At 38.9% G+C, this 18,401-nt stretch overlaps 1 protein-coding gene across 2 annotated transcripts in view; it reads left to right on the forward strand.

Annotated features, from left to right (window-relative positions):
- CNOT7 (CCR4-NOT transcription complex subunit 7) overlaps positions 1 to 18,401 on the forward strand; it is a 33,161-nt gene that overhangs the window by 2,312 nt on the left and 12,448 nt on the right. For both annotated transcript variants that reach the window (XM_032770070.2, XM_075066434.1), the window contains exons 3-4: positions 379 to 572; positions 3,602 to 3,763. In XM_032770070.2, coding sequence (XP_032625961.1) covers positions 379 to 572; positions 3,602 to 3,763 — 356 coding nt within the window. The remainder of the gene's footprint in view (positions 1 to 378; positions 573 to 3,601; positions 3,764 to 18,401) is intronic.

Raw genomic sequence — 18,401 nt, forward strand, 5'->3', positions numbered from 1 at the left:
ATAAAAGTTGGTCCAATAAAAGATATTATCTCACCTACCTCATCTTTCTAATATTCTGGGACCAACATGGTTACAACAACACTGTATACAAGTTTTCTCAGTGACAAGACATTAGTCTTTTTCAATGTCTGGATCCAGAATCCATTGAAGAAAATGGAAAGTCTGAATTATCACTGCAGGTAATCTATCGTGGTGATAGTAATGTTCATCTTTTTTTTTTTTTTTTTTTTTAAGAATACAGCCATATACCATATTTTCAGTGAGAGTTATAAAGTTAAGTGTTTTTGGAAAACTGCTCTTCAGATATTTATATTTGGAGTGGGTGTGCTCCAGATAAGATTTCTCTTTTGTTGAAGCTGTAAACTTATTTTTTTACAGGACACAGAGTTTCCAGGTGTAGTTGCAAGGCCTATTGGAGAATTCAGAAGCAATGCGGACTATCAGTACCAACTGCTGCGCTGTAATGTAGACTTGCTGAAGATAATTCAGCTAGGACTGACATTTATGAATGAGCAAGGAGAATACCCTCCAGGAACTTCAACTTGGCAATTTAATTTTAAATTTAATTTAACGTAAGTGGTGATAAAATCTTATTACTGTTGGGTTTTTAGTTTTTTTCTTACACCGAAGCATGTTCTAATTATTACTTGCACAGTATTTATTTAAAATCTCAAAGGACTGATGTTAATACATTTTTAGTAAGTATGGTCCTTTCTACTTGGAGTATAAGACACTTTAGATACAAGAAAAGGCCATTCAGGCAAATGGACTTCTGCTTTCTTGACTCATTAGTCCCACATTCCTGTATTTTCCTTTATATATTCTGCTTTATCATCTGTATAACTTAAGGATCAGTCTTGTGAGGTGCTGAGCTGGGAATTGAGGGCACTCAGGACCTTGAAGATTTATTCTATAATTCTTTCATATGCATTTTTAGCCTTTAACTGAAGTAGTTCTGCCTAAATTCTTTGTTTCTAGATTGTCTAATTTCTGATGGTGCTAATAATGTGAAATATACTGTAAAAGGAATCTTTCTTAGTATGTAGCATGATATAATTGTGAAACCAGACATAAAGATATTTAAAAAAAAAAAAGTATTAGGGCACAAAACTTCATTTTTGTTGCCAACAGTAGTTGTGCAGGGTGCAGAACAAGATACTGAACTTTCAGCCCAAACTTGGTTAGTCAAAAGAAAACAAGTACACTTTTTACAGTTCAGAAGGAAATTTCTGGATTTTATTAATAAAATTAAATCCTGACTATTACATTAACTTCCTGCTCATTAAAATTAGATTTTTTTTGACACTCACTTGTGTAAGTAATGGATTTTAAAAAAACAACCCAAAAAATCCTAACTGAAATGAAAACGTAGGACATCAAAGTCTTCTATCTACACAACAAGTATGGCATAGGCAATGACAGCTAATGTTCATAAGGTCTAACTTGGAGTGGCCCATTCTTATATAGTGTCATTTATTCATAATGTATCAAAGCAATTTACAGAGTGAAATAATAATTAGAAATAACAGAAGAGGAATGAGAAATTAAGAGAAAAGTGGGGGAGATTCCAAACTTGACATCAGCAGTTGCTAGAATGTTGACTGTTACATGAGCAAGTCTTTGAAGGACAAGCTAGTGAAAGAACAAAGCTACACTCATGTTTATTTAGAAACCAGAATGTGGTTGGTTACCTGAATAGGGAACCCAGTTGGTTTCATTAGGCCCCAGAAGTTAATAACTAAAAGAATGTTTTTGGTTGCTTTTAGCTACAGTTGAGGATTTTCTCTCTCCTGGTCTCCGGTGGCGGTGCTGGTAGTCTTAATTTGGTGGATTTGTGCAGCAGTGGAATATTAAATATATAAAGATCTGTATGGGTCTCATTTACCACAATGATGGGTGTTGTATAGGACTTACCTAAATGTAGAAAGCTTTTAGGGGTACCCTCTGAAATACATTGTATTGGCAATAGTATTCCCTTTTCTTACTATGCATCATTATTGTGTATATGTGCGGCAAACTAGAAGATTAGGGATTTTTTAATCTCATTATTACCCTGATCAATAGGAAGAGAGAAAAAGGTCAAGATTTATGACTTCAGACCTGGGAGAAGAGGGAAGGAATTTTCCCTGAGTAATCTTCCCTCCCTAGCCCTTCCAGTTTCTCAAAATCAATATGCTCAGCTTGTCTTTCTTGCTTGTTTTGAATGTTTACAATAGAGTCAGAAATTTTGCAAGGGAAAGTAATTTCCTAAATATTTAGGGTGTATCTCAACTTGTAATTTCCTTGATGATTAAAGTATTGGAGTGATTAATATATCTTGGTTGAAATCCATCCTTATGACATTAGGAGGGCCCAAGCACATTCACAGTCCATTTTGGTCATTTCATGGTCATAGAATTTTAAAAATCGTAAATTTCATGTTTTCAGCTATTTAAATCTGAAATTTCATGGTGTTGTAGGGGTCCTGACCCATAAAGGAGTTGTGGGGGGCGGGGGGAAGGGAGGGGGTCAGCAAACTTATTGGGGTGGAGGGTTTTGGTAACTGCTACCTTACTTCTGTGCTGTGCCAGACAAGTGGTGCTGCCTTGAGAGCTGGGCTGTCTGGCCGGAGCCAGCCTCTGAAGGCAGAGCCTACGCCAGCAGAGGGCAGCCGCACGATTCAACAGCGATGGATGGGTATTACCCACCTCTTACTTCTGTGCTGGCTGCACTCAGAGGCTTGCGCCCTCAGTCAGCAACCACCGCTCTCCAGCCGCCCAGCTCTGAAGGCAGCAGCGCTGAAGTAAGAGTGGCATGGTATAGTTTGGCCACCTTTACTCCTGCGCTGCTGCTGGAGGGGCACTGCCTTCAGAGCTGGGTGTCCGGCTAGCAGCTGCTGCTCTGCAGCCACCCGGATCTGAAGGCAGTGCAGAAATAAGGGTGGCAACACTGTGACTCCCACCCTAAAATAACCTTGTGGAAACCCCCTGCAGTTCCCTTTTTGGTCAGGACGCCCAATTTGAGAAAAAGTTGGTCTTCCCTGTGAAATCTGTTTAGTATAAGGTAAAAGCACACAAAAGATCAGATTTCACGGGGGGAGACCAGATTTCACAGTCCATGATGCATTTTTCCTGGCCGTGAATTTGGTAGGATCCTAGACATTAGGGAAAGTAGTTTGGTTATGTGAAGGAAGAGTTTTTGTAATCTTGTCTGAACAACCAGTCTTCTCCCAAATATCTGTGATTAATATAAGAAAATAGTCCTACGTTGATCCCTAGAGAGCTTGGTTCAATTTCTTTGCTGTTTCCTTTAAATGTTCCGGAATTTTATCTTATAACGGGATTGAGGATAATGTTAAAACTGCTCGGTCAATACTGTGTAAAAGAGTTGTTTGTTTTATAATCACCAGTTTTAGTGCACGGTTTTCAGATGTGTACATACTTAACAGTTATATCATGGTGTCTACATTGTTAAATCTGTTTTAACACTGCCTATTGAAACAGTGGGCAAAATGTTCCAAGTATACACAGCATTCTGTGCTGGATTTTACTTATAAACTTGATATTGAGGCTGTGTCTTTGTGTGGATCTGAATGTTGTATTACTTATGTCTCTCATCCTAGGGAGGACATGTATGCCCAGGACTCCATAGAACTACTAACAACTTCTGGTATCCAGTTTAAAAAGCATGAGGAAGAAGGAATTGAGACTCAGTATTTTGCAGAACTTCTTATGACGTCGGGAGTAGTGCTGTGTGAAGGAGTCAAATGGCTTTCCTTTCATAGGTAAATACTGCACATAAAATAATATTTGAGTTGGCAGTTCTCAATGCTATTCTGATGCCAGACTTAAGAATGATTGGCCTGTGCTTTTTAAGCTGTACATCTAATGCTGAACTAGTTTAGGGTATAGTGAGATAATTTAAAAAGCTTTGTTAATGTTACTCTTAGGGTCTGGGCCCCAACTTCATAGCAGTTCATTTAGAAACTAATGACGGGTGTCTTGTTACAAGATGAAAAACCATTGGTTTTCAGGAGCAGCCTTATAGAAAGGAAGCACTGTATCTTTCTATTTGTTTTGCTTTGACAGTTTCCCAGGTCAATGGAGAAAGCAGATACATAATTCTCCTTGTGTACGCTAGTCAAGTAATTGGAAAACTGAAAATTGTTGCTTAACATTTTTTGAGGGGGAAGGACACCTTGGTACAGCCCTAAAGACTTTTAATAATGCTGGTAGGGAAAACATGAACCTGTCATACTAAATGCACAAAATACAAAACTTTCAGATGACTGAAAAATGTATCTTCTTATGTGGGTCACTCTCAACTACTTAAACACTTTCTTTCAAAGTAGTAGCCTTTATGTTCTTGGCTGAGAGCATGTGGCCTCTCTAAAAGAACAAAATCCTTATGAATTATTATTTTGGACATACATTATTTAGGATGACAGTCATTAACTCAGTTGCAGCAATCAGCCTTTTTTTACCTGAACTAAAAAAGTGAAAAGACTGAGGATTGTGTGTCCAGGAAAAGTGATGTTTTAAGAGTGCTCCTCCCATTTTACCACACAGCTTTATGAAAGTTTACATGGAAACACTTCGTTCTGCACACATGCTTTAGGCTGTCTTGCGGACGAAAGTACATACTACTTGGTGTGCTTAGTTTATTGAAGAGTCATTATTTCTCAATGAGATGGAAGCTGTTGAGAAATAATGACAGTATATATATAGCATATATACAGAAATATTTAGCATATAAATGAAGAGATCTGCGACTGAGTTTTGTTTGTTTGGGTTGGTTTCTTTAGTTAGGAAGTGACTGTAATCAGGTTTCAAATTCCATTCTTCTGTGATGAGATGGAAGAGAATATATAGCAGAGTGGATTTGATTTAAATCATGATTTATATCACTAGTTAGGAAGACTCGATTTAATCATGGATTTCTACATAAAAGTGCACTCTTGTTGGTTGGTATAACCTTAATACATATTTTTCACAACTCAGATGTAGGTTTCATTTTTAGACGGTACACACTATACTTTTTTTAAAGTGATTTATTTTGAAAACTTTTCAGATTAATTTTACAGCTGTATCAGAAAGTGAATGATTGCTTGGTTATTTCATTTACCAAAGGTAATTGAAGGAGATATTTATGAAGTCACTGAGAGGTGACCTATTTCCAATTCAACAGGTTAATCATTAATATTTGGAGGATTTTCTTGCCATGCTGTATTAGGAGGAGAACATCACCAGACAGACATTTAAATTATTTTATATAACTAAAACAACATTATGCTCTCTGAATTTTTTTTTTCAACAGCAAACTTATAATACTTTAACAAAACAAGCATATGAATTTTTTGAATTTAGTTAAACATTCAAGTTTTTAAAATCAGGTTTGTTTTTGTTAAAATAGTTTAACTAAAACAGTTAAAGGAAATCTTTAAAAAAAAAACAACACAAAAATTAAATCGACTGTGTCAGCCAGGTCAACATGAGAAATTGGCTTCTGCAGCTAACTCAGTCGTCTTCACCTTCATTTTCCTGTTTGTTCATAATCTGGAAAAGAAAAACAAACTTTCCTGCTTTTTCAGGTCCCAAACGATTTCTCAATTTGGAATGAATTAATCCAAAGAAGAAAATGTTCTTTCTACAACGGCAGAAGAAGCTATGGCTGTTAAAAGTGAGATTATCACTTCAATAGTCTCTGAATCCAGGTGCTTAAGTGACTTCCACCAGTTCACTGGTGTGACTTTTTCTTTAAAACCTCATCAGCAAACATATTTCTTGAATGGTTCACTCTTAGCTCTGAAGTTTATTATAGTTGGCATTACGGAGAGATGATTGCTGGATGTCCACATTGTAGCCAACTCCTCTTCTTCAGCAGTTAAGATTTGACCCTGGTTCCGAGTATTGAGAATATTTGCAAGAAAATGAGCTGGAGATAGTGCTTGTCCCATTTGTTTTTTTTAATGCCTGTAATTTAACTCTGTCACTGCATATTTCTCTTTTTAAGGTCTCACTCAATAAAACAGCTATTCCATGCATTTCATTCAAGGCTACAGAAATAAGCTTCAGGGTACTCAGCATGTGTTCAACATTTCTCTGAAGCCCAATATTGAGAACTTTGGCTGTGACAGTGCCATCTATTTTTTCACAATTTTGTTCACAAACTTGTCATAAGATTAGGCCAGTTCTTGTTATAGTGCTCAAAACAGTCCAGTACTGAGTTCCATCATCCGTCTTGTGGGAGAGTTAGCTTGGTTCCTCCCACTTTTTTCAGAGCAACTGGTGCAAAGTGGTTGTTGCAGAAGTATTTTGCAATTTCAACAATATTAGCCTTTATTTCTGAAACACCTGAAGTCTTTGGCTAGGAAATACATCAAAGAGAACTCAACCATATGTTGTTAGCTTGGGACTCTCTTCTAAATTTCTTCTCATCTTGAATACATTTGCAGCATTGTCTATGACCAAGCTGCATACTAGAAATTTGAATTTTTTTTCAGTTTGCTGTAGCTTTTACTGCTACTTCTGTAAGTATTCTGCTGTGTGTGCATTTCCTGATGTATCAATTGTTTCTGTAAAGAAGACATTCCCTTCTTCAGTTGTCACACAAGCACATACAACAGGATCATTGTGGACATTGCTCCACCCATGAAGACTCAGGTTAACAATTTCACCCTTTAGACCTTTTGCACACTGCTCAGTTTCTCTTTCATACACTTTATCCAGCAATTTGCCTGTGACATCTGCTCTGTTGGATGGACTAGTATTCTGGTCTTAATGACTGAACCATGTTAATGAAGTGTGGGTTCTCAGTCATGCGGAAAGGAGAGTTTGTTGCATAAACAAACCAGGACATTTTTTCATCAGTTACCTCTTTTTGTAATCTACTGGTTCTTACCACAAACTTATCTATGGTTGTATTTGGATGATGGAGATGTTTTTTTTCTTTTTGCTACAGGTGATATACTGTGACTATGTGACATATGTGATGTGACTGAAACACTATCATTGGCAGATAACTCTGAAACTATAGAAAATGGTGGTGATCTTGAAGGTGGATAGTCTTCAGAATCCTATATGTTGAGGATGGATTCTTCTAAACAGCATAAGTCAGTGCAGTTATTTAATTATTGCCACCATACTGCTCATTTAGTATTACTCATTGCATTCACTGACGTTCAGTACTACTTTAAAGGTGAAATTGTAAAAGGAAGATCTGCCTATTTATTTTTTATTACAGCTGCAGCATCTAATATGATAATACCATAGAGTAACAACTATATTTTTTGCTCAAACATGAGAATTCAAGAATAGTCTAGATGGAAGACAGGCAGTCTTTAAGAAAAGTATGAAATAAAGAAGTTTACCAACCTGAAGATCCTGCATGTTCAGACATGTTCCTTTCATCATCTTCAACACAGCTTCTTCCTGAGAAGGAACACTTCTCATAATGTTCATTCGGGTGACCAGGCCTTGCATTTCTTTGTTGTGTTGTTTGCATTTTGCACGCATGCCTGTCTTACCCACAGGTAGAGGAACTTCATTCAAATGTTTCCAGACTGGGTCTCTCTTACGGCCTGTTGCAATTATAGGTTTTCCCTTTTAGTGAGAGAATGGTATGGTAGATCTCAAATCAATGAAGGCTACACTCAGACCTCATGATTTCTGGAATATGCTGCTCACACAGTTTCACTTTTGTTTCTGTTGCCTCTCCCTCCCTTCTCACATTTATCTCCAGACTTCTTCTCCTTGTCCAGATCTATTCCGCCCCCAACAATCTTCTATTCACTGAACTTTTTGAAACTTTGCACTTTTAGAGAGAGGTAAGGGATTGACTCCATGTACACAAATTTGCAGAGGGACAGAGGTGTTATTTCTCACCTCTATATAATATTTATTTATTTAAAAACATTTTTGCTATTAACAAGCATGTTATCTCTGGAGACACAAATCCACAGTTTGCGAACTGCAAAACTAAGCATCTCTGTATCTTCTAGACCGAGTCCCATTGAGTAGATAGAAAGATTATCCTAAATAATCTATACGGAAGCCCCTGGAACCACATAAGATTGGGTCCCTAATCCATGAGCTATTGGAACTCATTTACAAAATCTTTCTTAAACATTACATGAATATATTGTCTCATGCTATAGAATTAGAATTTGTAATCCCTACTCCATGGTGAGATATCATTGAGGTTTAATTAACATACATTATAGCTACAAAAGCATTTTAGCAAAAAAATCAGATTTTTTTTTTTTTAAATTAAGAAAAAAAAAGGCATTGATTTTTTCCCACCCTTAAATATAGGTGGTAGGGGGAGTGTATAGAGAGAATTCTTTTTTTTCCAATGGCGAGAGGGGGATAAGAAGACTTCTTCAATTTAAGATGCCCGATAGACTGTGTATCTGTAGTATAGTGGTTCCCAAACTTTAACAACCCGCGAACCCCTTTCACTAAAATGTCAAGTCTCATGAACCCCCTCCTAAAAATGAATATTTCCAGGGATTTTCTCTTTTACCTCAATATAAATTATAAAAGCAGTGATCTTGGATATATAAAATTTGTTTTATGACATGCTTACTACATACTGTTTATTAATTATTAGTTATCATTACAGTATTTTTATTACATTATGAAAATGGCAACTCTTCCAAATCTCACTTTTGTAGCTTATCTCTTGATTAAGCCTGTTATAAGACAAGGCTCCTCTCAGGGGCGCCAATAGGAAAAAACGGTGAGGAGGCAAAGCCCCCGTGCACCCTAGGGTCTGGGCGGGCACTGCCAGAAAAGTGGGGGGGGGGACACAGGGAAAAAAGGAGAGGGACCCGCCTAAGGGTGGGCCGACGCAGGGGCCGCACATGACTCTCATTGCCGCGCCTCCCCCCGTACTGGCACCTCTAACTCCTATGTTTCATCAAGGAGTATCAGGTGTGAAATAGCATGAAGGTATTTAAGAAGGCAACTCAAAAGAGTTTCTCCTACACAAGCATTCAGGTCTTGAGCAACAATGCGCATTACAACAAAGCTTAAACTTGATCTTCATAATAATTTAAAAACAACACTAGCAGCCTATTTAATTTTAAAAACAGCAAAAAATATCCACCTCCCTTTCCATTTCTTCTAAGGAGTCTTGAAGTTTGCATCTCCTCAGTGTGATAAATATGCGTGCTTTCATCTGTTTAGCTCTTGGAAGTCCCCAAAGCTCCAGGCTGCTGACCCCGTGCTGCCCAGGGTCCCTATGGAGAGCTCTGTCCGCCATTAGGGAATTTTTTTCCCGAGAACCCTCTGTAACATTTGGTGAATCCCCAGGGGTTCACGAACCCCAGTTTGGGAACCACTGCTGTAGTAGGAACTGGTTCACTGCTCAATGTAAATTACTCCTGGGGGAATTCTGCACCAAAAAGTTAAAAATTCTGCTCATGATATTTTAAAATTCTGCAATATTCTGAATATTTTATTTGTCAAAATAACACAATATAATCATGCCAGTTTCAATTATTTTGGGAATTTATTTCAAAAAATCTTTCAGAAAGTATGTCTGTAACTAGAGATTTAAAAAAAAAAAGATTCTGGTACTTTTTTTTTCTTTTAAACAAATAGATTCCTTACTAGGCATATTAATACAGAACTTTGAGTCATTTGTTTAATTTAGAATACTGAACTGTATTTCCTGCACCCATCAGAAGCAGTGAAAAGGCTTGGGAGTGTCAGGGGTAATGGAGGAACCAAGTGAGAGGGAAGGAGCCTGGAGTGAACCTGGAGGGTTGCTGGGTGTGGTTGGGAGAAGTACGGAACGGGATTTTTGGGGGGAGGGTTAGGATTGTTAAGGAGATGGAGAGTTTACGCTATGCACACCCTGTCGGATCCCAAATCTTTCCCATTCAGTCAGGCATATCTACCCCTGTCCCCTCATCCTCCCATCCTGATTGGTCCCTGCAGCCTCCTCCCCATGTGACCGTGCACCCCCACTCCCATTCAGCCTCTGGCTCAATACTGTCACCCCACTAGCTCCTGAGCCCATGCCCCAGTTTGTCCCCCCCTCCCCACTAGCCATTCCGAGCCCCAGTCTATGACACTTCCTGCCCCCTCTTCCAGCAGCACCATGTGCCCTACTCTGTCCTAACCTGGCTCTGTGGGCAGGGTGTTGTGATGAATTTGTTCTCCTGGTGGAATTCTGTTCCACTGCACGTGCACAGACATTTCCCCCCCCCAAGAAAATACGTTCTGTCCCAGAAGTGCTGCAGTTCCACCTTTTCCCCACCAGAAGCCACCATGGTGCCAGAACAGCCAATAGCATTAATGCAGCAGGCTGTTTGGTGCCACAATGGCCTCTGGTGGGCAAGAGGCAGAACTGCATCACTTCGGAGGCAGAATGTATTTTCTGCAGAGGGGGGGAATTCTATGGCAGTGGCGCAGAATTCGCCCAGGAGTATGCAAGTGCAACTCTGAATGTAGCATGCAGGTTGGAAAGCAGCATTCTTTTAAATGCTGGTATTCTATTGGAATGCCAAGGTCCCATAGGGGATGTACTTGAGATATAGAGCAGTATTAAGGAGCATTTTAAGCCAGGTGCCTGATATGATAGACTGAAATACTGGTTAATGTGTGAAGCCTTAGATCCCTGCGCTAAGCAAAATGTCCATCTAACAAAAAATCCCAAATAAAATAGTTGAGTTCCAAGTAGCTGAAAGTCGCAAGTGGCGAAAGTTCTGAAACTTGTATCTATCACACTGGATGCAATATGATTATAGAATTGTGCGGTGTCCATTCAGTAGGCTTTTGGTTTGATAACCATATTTGGCTTGTATTTCACTTGTCTGCTGTTTGACAGTAGTCTATGTAAAACTTAAATATAGCAATGAGCTTGTTTGAACAGATTAAAAGTGTGGATGACAAATTAGAAAGTAAAGGATATTCTTGAGAGTCAGTTCAGAATTTCTTGTGCATGTTCAGATTGGCGTTGCATATTAGAAATTTTGCCATAATGATCAGGTAAAATATTGATGATACCTAAATACATGCAGCTCTTGTTTCATAGGTGTCAGGGTATCTTTTAGAGAAGTGTAGTGCTAGCCCCATTTTATAGATGGGCAAACTGAAGTTCAGACCTGAGTAGAAAGGTCTTAAGACTCCTCCTGATCCAGCAGATGATGCTTTCTCTTCTTTTTATGCAACATGTTCTCAAGTAGTAATGAAAATAAATGTTTTCTCCAATTTGGGAAAATATTTTAAAAATTGAGTTCATAATAAATGTCTTAGATATCAGTGTTTATAGATAATCATGCAGTTTGAAAAAAAAATTATATGAACGACTTCTACTAATTTGCTAGCCACAGAACCATTTTTCTTTAAATTGCCTCCTCAGCTAAGACTGAGGCTTGGTCTTTGCTACAGAGTTAGGTTGACATAAGGCAGTAACTAGGTCAGTGTCTACACTACAGCCTTGCTCCTGCCGATGTAAGTGCCCAACTACACCGACGACATAACTCCATGTCCACGAGAGGCGTAGGGCTTACGTCAGTGTAGTTAGGGTGAGACAGTGTCTGTGTAGACACTGCATTCCTTACCTGGGCTGTTAGCTGTCTTGTTAATTTTATGGCTTCACTGAGCTGTGAAATTGACAAGAAAGCTGGCTCCCCAGCTGGGCTGCTGCGTGGTTTCCGCTTCAAGCCAGGCTGCCACCCAGGCTCCCTGCTTGGGCTGCTGCCTGGGCTCTCCACTCCCCAATGGGAGCCTTGCTGCTCCCTGAGGTCCAAGCTGGGCTCCTGGTGAGGAGATGCGTGGAACTGAGAGCCCTGGCTCTCAGCCTCTCACACTGCCCCTCTCCAGTTGGTGGAAGTGCTCTGTGTGAGAGTATGCACCACTGACAGAAGGAGGGTAGCGTGGACATTAGCCATTGCTGTAATTACTGCAGTGGCTGTAAATCTGACCTAACATAGGTTGACTTAAGATTGTTGTGTAGACATGACCTGAGATTTAGTAGCCTGTGTTTCAGCCCACCCACATGGAATATCCACTCTGGATATCACTCTGTGCATCTGCAGATCATTAAGATTTAGAATGAATAGCTTGAAGAAGTCCTATTTATAGCAGCAACAATAAGCAAATTTCAAATGTCTCTTCTTTATTCAATTATATGAATGCATTTTCCAGCACAGAACGGAACAGGAAATATAAACACTAAGCCTCTAAAAATATCTAAACAAAGTCTCCTTGTTGGTCAGAATTTAAATCTTGCATTTGTGTAATGGACTCATGTAGTCAATTAAACACCAAAGCTAAATTTTGCTTTTGTAGCCAATAGTGAATTTGAAGACTTGCTGCTCTTTAAATGCCCTCAACTTGTCTTAAATATTGGCTCCTAGGCCATGGAACAAAGGCTTCCTAAAAATGTGACCGAAATATCTTAGCTGAGAATAAATAACTCTTTTACAGTCCTGTTTTGTTTACCATACACAATGGTAACACACAGTTAATGGTTAATACAGGTTTTAAAAAAATAGGGAGAATCTTTATTCATCTTTAAATACTGATGCTTTGCTCTTAATTGAGAAAAGAAACCTCTTTTCAGTATTTATTAGTTCATGATTTTCAAATAATTGAGAGAATAAAAAAATCTAACAAAAGAATGGAGCCAAAAGCATACCAGTGCAAATGTGTATACAAGGGAGGCAAAGCCATTATGACACTAAATCTGTTGATAATACTGAGTTTGAAGTTAAAGGAATAATAAGTGTATTTTGTCCCCAGAGAGAGGGAATGAAGAGCATGTAGATAGCATACAATTTTAATATTTTTCTTTATTTTGAACACTTAACAGATATGAACATCTGCTGGTCTTATACTTATCAGTCTTTTGGGATTAATATAGAAGATTTAATAGAGACGAGAGATCTACAGGAATAGTGAGGAAAGCTCTTAAATATTGAGAAGGAGCTATTTCAGGAGACTATTAAAGATTTTTGAACAATACTTTTAAAGAATCCATTGATTCTTCTTTGGAGACTTAATCTTTGGATATATTTTGAATTACAGCTACAACTAACCAGGAGACCAGTCTCCTGATCTGTTTACAACATGATTTGCAACTACTAGTGTGACTAGGACCTGTCTGTCTTAAGTGTCCTGTAACTGGCGCAAATCCTTGGATGGGTGTTGCAACAGGATTGAGGACAGCTGTGTTTCAGAGAACCCCCAACTCAGTTACGTTTGTAGTGAACACTGACCCTAAAGTAGATCTCACCACCATCTTTGATCTGGTCTACAGCAAAACTGAAGTGGTGTAGCTATGTTGGTTAGAAGTATGGGGAAAATCACATCGGCTAACTGATGTTATACTGGCAGAAACCATAGTGGAGATACAGGTATACTGGCAAAACTCTTTTTGCTGGTAAAGCTTATTTCATTTAGGGAACTGGTATAAGTTATACAAGCAAAAGAGCTGTTTTGCTGGTGTGAGCTGTCTCCCCATTGGGAGGGTTGCCAATATAATTATTTTTGGAAAACCTTGTCTAGTGTAGACAAGATCTTAGAGTCAGGAAATTTTTAGTCACCTAAGTGTAAGCAAGTATACCCAAGACCTGATCTTGTGAGGTGCTGCCCACTGTCACAGTTCAGAGCAACTGCACTTGTATTTCCCCTTTGTGATCCAGCAATGGCACTCTTTTTTTAGGCACTGGCTCCCAGACATTGCATCCCTTGAGCCAAGTCCTGTGTTTGTCATCCTCCCTGATCTTTTTCAGGCTGCACATTTCCCTACCTACACTATGTTATTTCCAGCAAGCCAAACTGTTTAACTATGCCAGTGCCTGCTCTTTGCTTCTCTTTGAAAGCTATGAACAACATAATTGCCAGCAGTTATGAGTTACCACATAAGCAAGCTTACTAAGCAAGCAGATTTATTCTTAAAGTGAAAGCTTTACAGAGAAGATATGTTAAAACAATAAAAGTTGCTGCACACGTGCGTACTGGGTCACCCACCAGTCTTTTATTCCAAAATATGTAGTTTCTGGATACCAGAACTTGTAAATAGGTATTCACTTGATTTCCCCCCGCTCCCCTATGGTTCCTATCTTTCAACAGAGAGAAGTATTCTCTTTAAGGGGAGATGCAAAGAAATGGTGTGTGTTTTCACTCCAAGTTTACTGGGACTATTTTTTAGTGTCTTGAGACGTTGAACACCTACAATTGGGGGCGGGGGAGAGAGCTCAATGGTTTGAGCATTGGCCTGCTAAGCCCACAGTTGTGAGCTCAATCCTTGAGGGGGCCATTTAGGAAACTGGGGTAAAAATCTGTCTGGGGATTGGTTCTGCTTTGAGCAGGGGGTTGGATTAGATGACCTCCTGAGGTCCCTTCCAACCCTAATATTCTATGATTCTATGAATTCTCATTGACTTCATTAGGAGTTGTGGATGCTTAGTACCTCTCAAGATAATGTTCTGAGAGTCAATATCTTAACTTTGCATCTTGTTTCCTTGATATTTGCTATTTTGCAAACTGATTTTTCAAAGATACCTCTGAGAGTTCCATGGAGCAAAGCTGAGACCTGGCTTCTCTGTCACAGTGGACAACCAGTGTTTTCTGTTAACCATAGGCATTCTTGGGTGTTGCAGCAGTGATGTGTGTTAAATGGATCTGGTCCTCCAAAACAAATTAGTCATCTTTAAGGGACACTGCTGACTTCAAAAGTATTTGTGTACATATTTTGCACTTAATATAGTTCCAAGTAACCCCTAACATAGCAAAAATTTCTGTGTGCGCACATTTGACATCATTTCATGCATAATTAATTTTACTGTTACCCCTGTACAGTCAGTACTTTTTGGAACTTTTACACAACTTTATTTCAAAGCTCATTTTTAATAAGCTTGAAGGAAAACTGTTCAGGAAGCTGTCTCTGGATTACTAACAGCTTCAGTGGCATCCTGACATAGCACTAAGTTATTGTGCAGCCAGAGGCTCATACAGCCACCAATATGGGATGTTTTCCCAGGGCTATCAGTTTGTATATACTGCAGCTTCCCCACAGAGAGCCAGTAACCCTGCTAAACCAGAAGAGGAACAGCAACATCAAAGATGGGTAGTGGAGTGTTTCTTCTGATAAATAAAGAGGCCTAAATAAAATCCTGAAACCTAAACCCCTGTTGTAGTCAGTAGGCACTAGAAGCGCTCAGCATGATAATTACAACACAGCAGTTCTAGTCAAACCATAGAACAGCTTGAATGCTAATTTTTAGGATAGTTAAGTTACCCAGGTGTTTGCATGGTGACTCCTTCAACAGTTGTATAGGTTGATGTGCAGCTACTCTTAAATCTTAACTTCAGTACATTCTTGTTGTACAGAATAAGGGAAAAAAAGTTGTTCTGTTAAATTCTCTCCAGCAAGTCTTGTGTAAACAAGTGAGCTCCCCAAGAATTCTCTGATGTTCAAAACCTTGCAATTCCTTGTGGCCACTGAATTTTGCTAAGATCAATTAAACTGTCAAGTAGGCAGCTACTTTCTAGTCCAGAAATAGAACTTTCCATTCTTAAAATGGGATAAAGCTTTTCCAGCCTCTCTAGCTTTTGATATTTCTCAAACTGTCTATTGGTAGCTTGAGAAAAACACTTAATGCACAGTTAATTGGTTATTTAAACTTTTTTCCCCCCGAGTAATGGCAAAGGAAAGAAAAGAAAAGTATAGGCTTTTCTGATCTTTTCAGAAACTTTTGGTTCTCAGTCAATTGCCTATAGCTAGCTATGCGCCTTAAAAATATATTGTGTGCATACGTTGCCATATAACTTCAGGGAATGTGGCTAGATGTAGACATCGTAACTTTGAATAATTTTGTTAGCTAGGATAAAAATAGAAGGAATGAAAGCCCTCGTTTCAGGAGGTAAACCACCAATTGTCGGGTATTTGCAAGAAACTTCCCTAATGGGCAAGTAATTACATAATTCCTCATTAGGGTTTTTTTTTTTTTTGGTGCCTTTCTCTACTGTGTCCAGCACAGGCTACTGTCTGATATGGATTGCCTAGCTAAGCTAACCATAGGCTTGATTTGGAATGGTAATTGTTATGTTCTATAAGTGGTGGAGCTTAGTAACCACCACAACTGTAGTATAAAGGCATTGTATATGATGGCTTGAAACTTGTACTGTGGCTTGTGAAATGCAGTCTGTGATGGTTGTCATGGCCACATTTGGGAATGTGTATAAATACTTCAGATTTATTGAATGTCTGAGAGAGATTCACAGGTGGTGAACTGACCAAAACTAGCCTGTGTTTCTTGTCAAGAAGCAGATGTCTGATTTAAATGTCCATGTACTGGGAGGGGGTAATCCACACTATTGAGCATTCCGCTGTTAACATTCCTGGTGTGATTTGCCGCCACGCCGTTCTCCATGAGGGCCCTGGAACAAACTGCATCACTAAAACCACAGGAATACGTAAAAGACACCATTTGTCTGCTACCACAAACTTCCATCATTTATTTTGGGGAGGTTCTATGGCCTGCGTTATACAAGAGGTCAGACTAGATGATCAATTCATAATAGTCCCTTCTGGCCCATTGTTGGAAGCCTGATTCTCTAATCCCGCTCAGCACAAAATCAGTACTTCTTTGCTTTACTCTTCTTATAATGGGTGTGTGGAGGGGGGGAAGAAAAGAAGAGCGTGGGTGGGTGCCTGTGGAAAAACAAAAGATCAGATACTAAACTATAATAACTGTCCATCTGTAGTGGAAGCAGAGTTCTGGTGCAGGAGATCAATTGTTACAGGGGATCAGACTTAACTGTAGCATTATTTCAGTGAATTCCTGATTGCTACCTACAATCGCTACAGGGGCCCAATTTTCTTTAATCCCTGAACATTCTCAGGCTTCAGTTCTTGATGTCATTTCCCAGGTTTTTAAGATTTCCTTTTTAAATACTTTATTTTGCTAGTGTGAGCAAAAGAAGCTGCTTTTATGATCTCAAGTCTAGCTGTTAAACAATCAAGCTGACTATTCTGTATTTTTGTGCTATTGGTCTCAGTTAAAACTCCTGCCTGTACAAGCCAGGGAGCAAAGGAGTCAATCTTCTGCTGTAAATTTTGGATTGCAGCCTCAAAAGGACAACTGAGGCAGTGGGAACCTCAGATGCTGTGTCTGACTCCTTCAAACAACTAGAAATCTGCGGTAGAATATGGGAAACCCCCTTGGGAGAACCATAGGCAGCTATACCTTCTCTTGTCCTCCATTAGTGGAGTTTTAAGAAATGACTTGTTCTTCCCTGGTGTTCCTGTTAAGGATTTTTCTGGTCTTTTTCTCCCTTTAGGCAGTATAACAGCAAGATCATAAAGATGATCAATAATATACAAATAGGGTGATACAAAATCCTATAAAAGAGCATAACTTCACTTGAACCAGGGGAAAGTAGCATTCAAGATAGAAATGAATAATGCAAATTAAAACCCCAGTCCTGCATCTGAAATCCGGGCTCCATGCAGGTATGGGCATCCAGTGTCCAGGAACACAATGCAGGATTAGAGCCTTGTTCAGTAATATCAACCGAACAAACAGTTCTGCCTCAGCAAATTTGCATCTTGTTTGTTTTTTGTGTTGGGGTTTTTTGAGTTAGTCGCCAAAAGCTCCAATCAAGATAGTACAGCACAGAAGGGCTCCAAACATACAAGAGGTACTCCCTCCCCGAAGAGCTTACAGTCTAACTCTCTCTGCATGCAGTAGCCCTTAAAGCCAATCAATATATGTATTATTTTTATATATATAAATTAGTTTAGAAAATTCCTCTGTCAGTTATCTCTAAAATAAGTGTATAACAGTATTCTCTCAACATGTTGAATTTGCAGCTAAAGGGTAAATGAACTAACAACTGTATCAAGGGTTTCCAATAACAAAATGTAGAGACAGAAACTAAACTCCTGTTGTTGCAGAACCAGAGGAAGGGGAACTATGGGCAGCCTTACCTAGAGAGGGTGTAGTTGCACACTTTAGGTTCTGGCAGCAGTAGAAATCACTTACTTTCATCGTCTGCTGTCTCATCATCAGAAACTTTCAATTCATATGGGAGGAGCCAGCTTGATATCTGTCCATTATACATTCCGAGAATAGGTCCAGTGGTGGCAAAGTAGTGTCTCCTTCATAATGCTGCCCTGACGGTGTTTCTGCAGGAAAGTCTTATGTTCATTCAATTATTTGGGCTTCTTGCAGAGATTGCCAACATGGATTCTGATTTTGATAGTTTTTATGATGATGGAAACTTGTCCTTTGCAAACTGCAGTGAGAACACCTGTGTTTCTCTGTTGTTAATATTTGAAGAGTCACATGATCCTCAAAAATTTTTGGTTAAATTTATGTATAAAACACCTCCCTATTTTTTGTTTTTTAATTTAAATTTAACTAATTGGAGACTTGACATTGGAGGTGAGAAGGATTTTTT

Source organism: Chelonoidis abingdonii, chromosome 5, assembly GCF_003597395.2.
Source record: "Chelonoidis abingdonii isolate Lonesome George chromosome 5, CheloAbing_2.0, whole genome shotgun sequence".
Lineage (NCBI taxonomy): Eukaryota > Metazoa > Chordata > Testudines > Testudinidae > Chelonoidis > Chelonoidis abingdonii.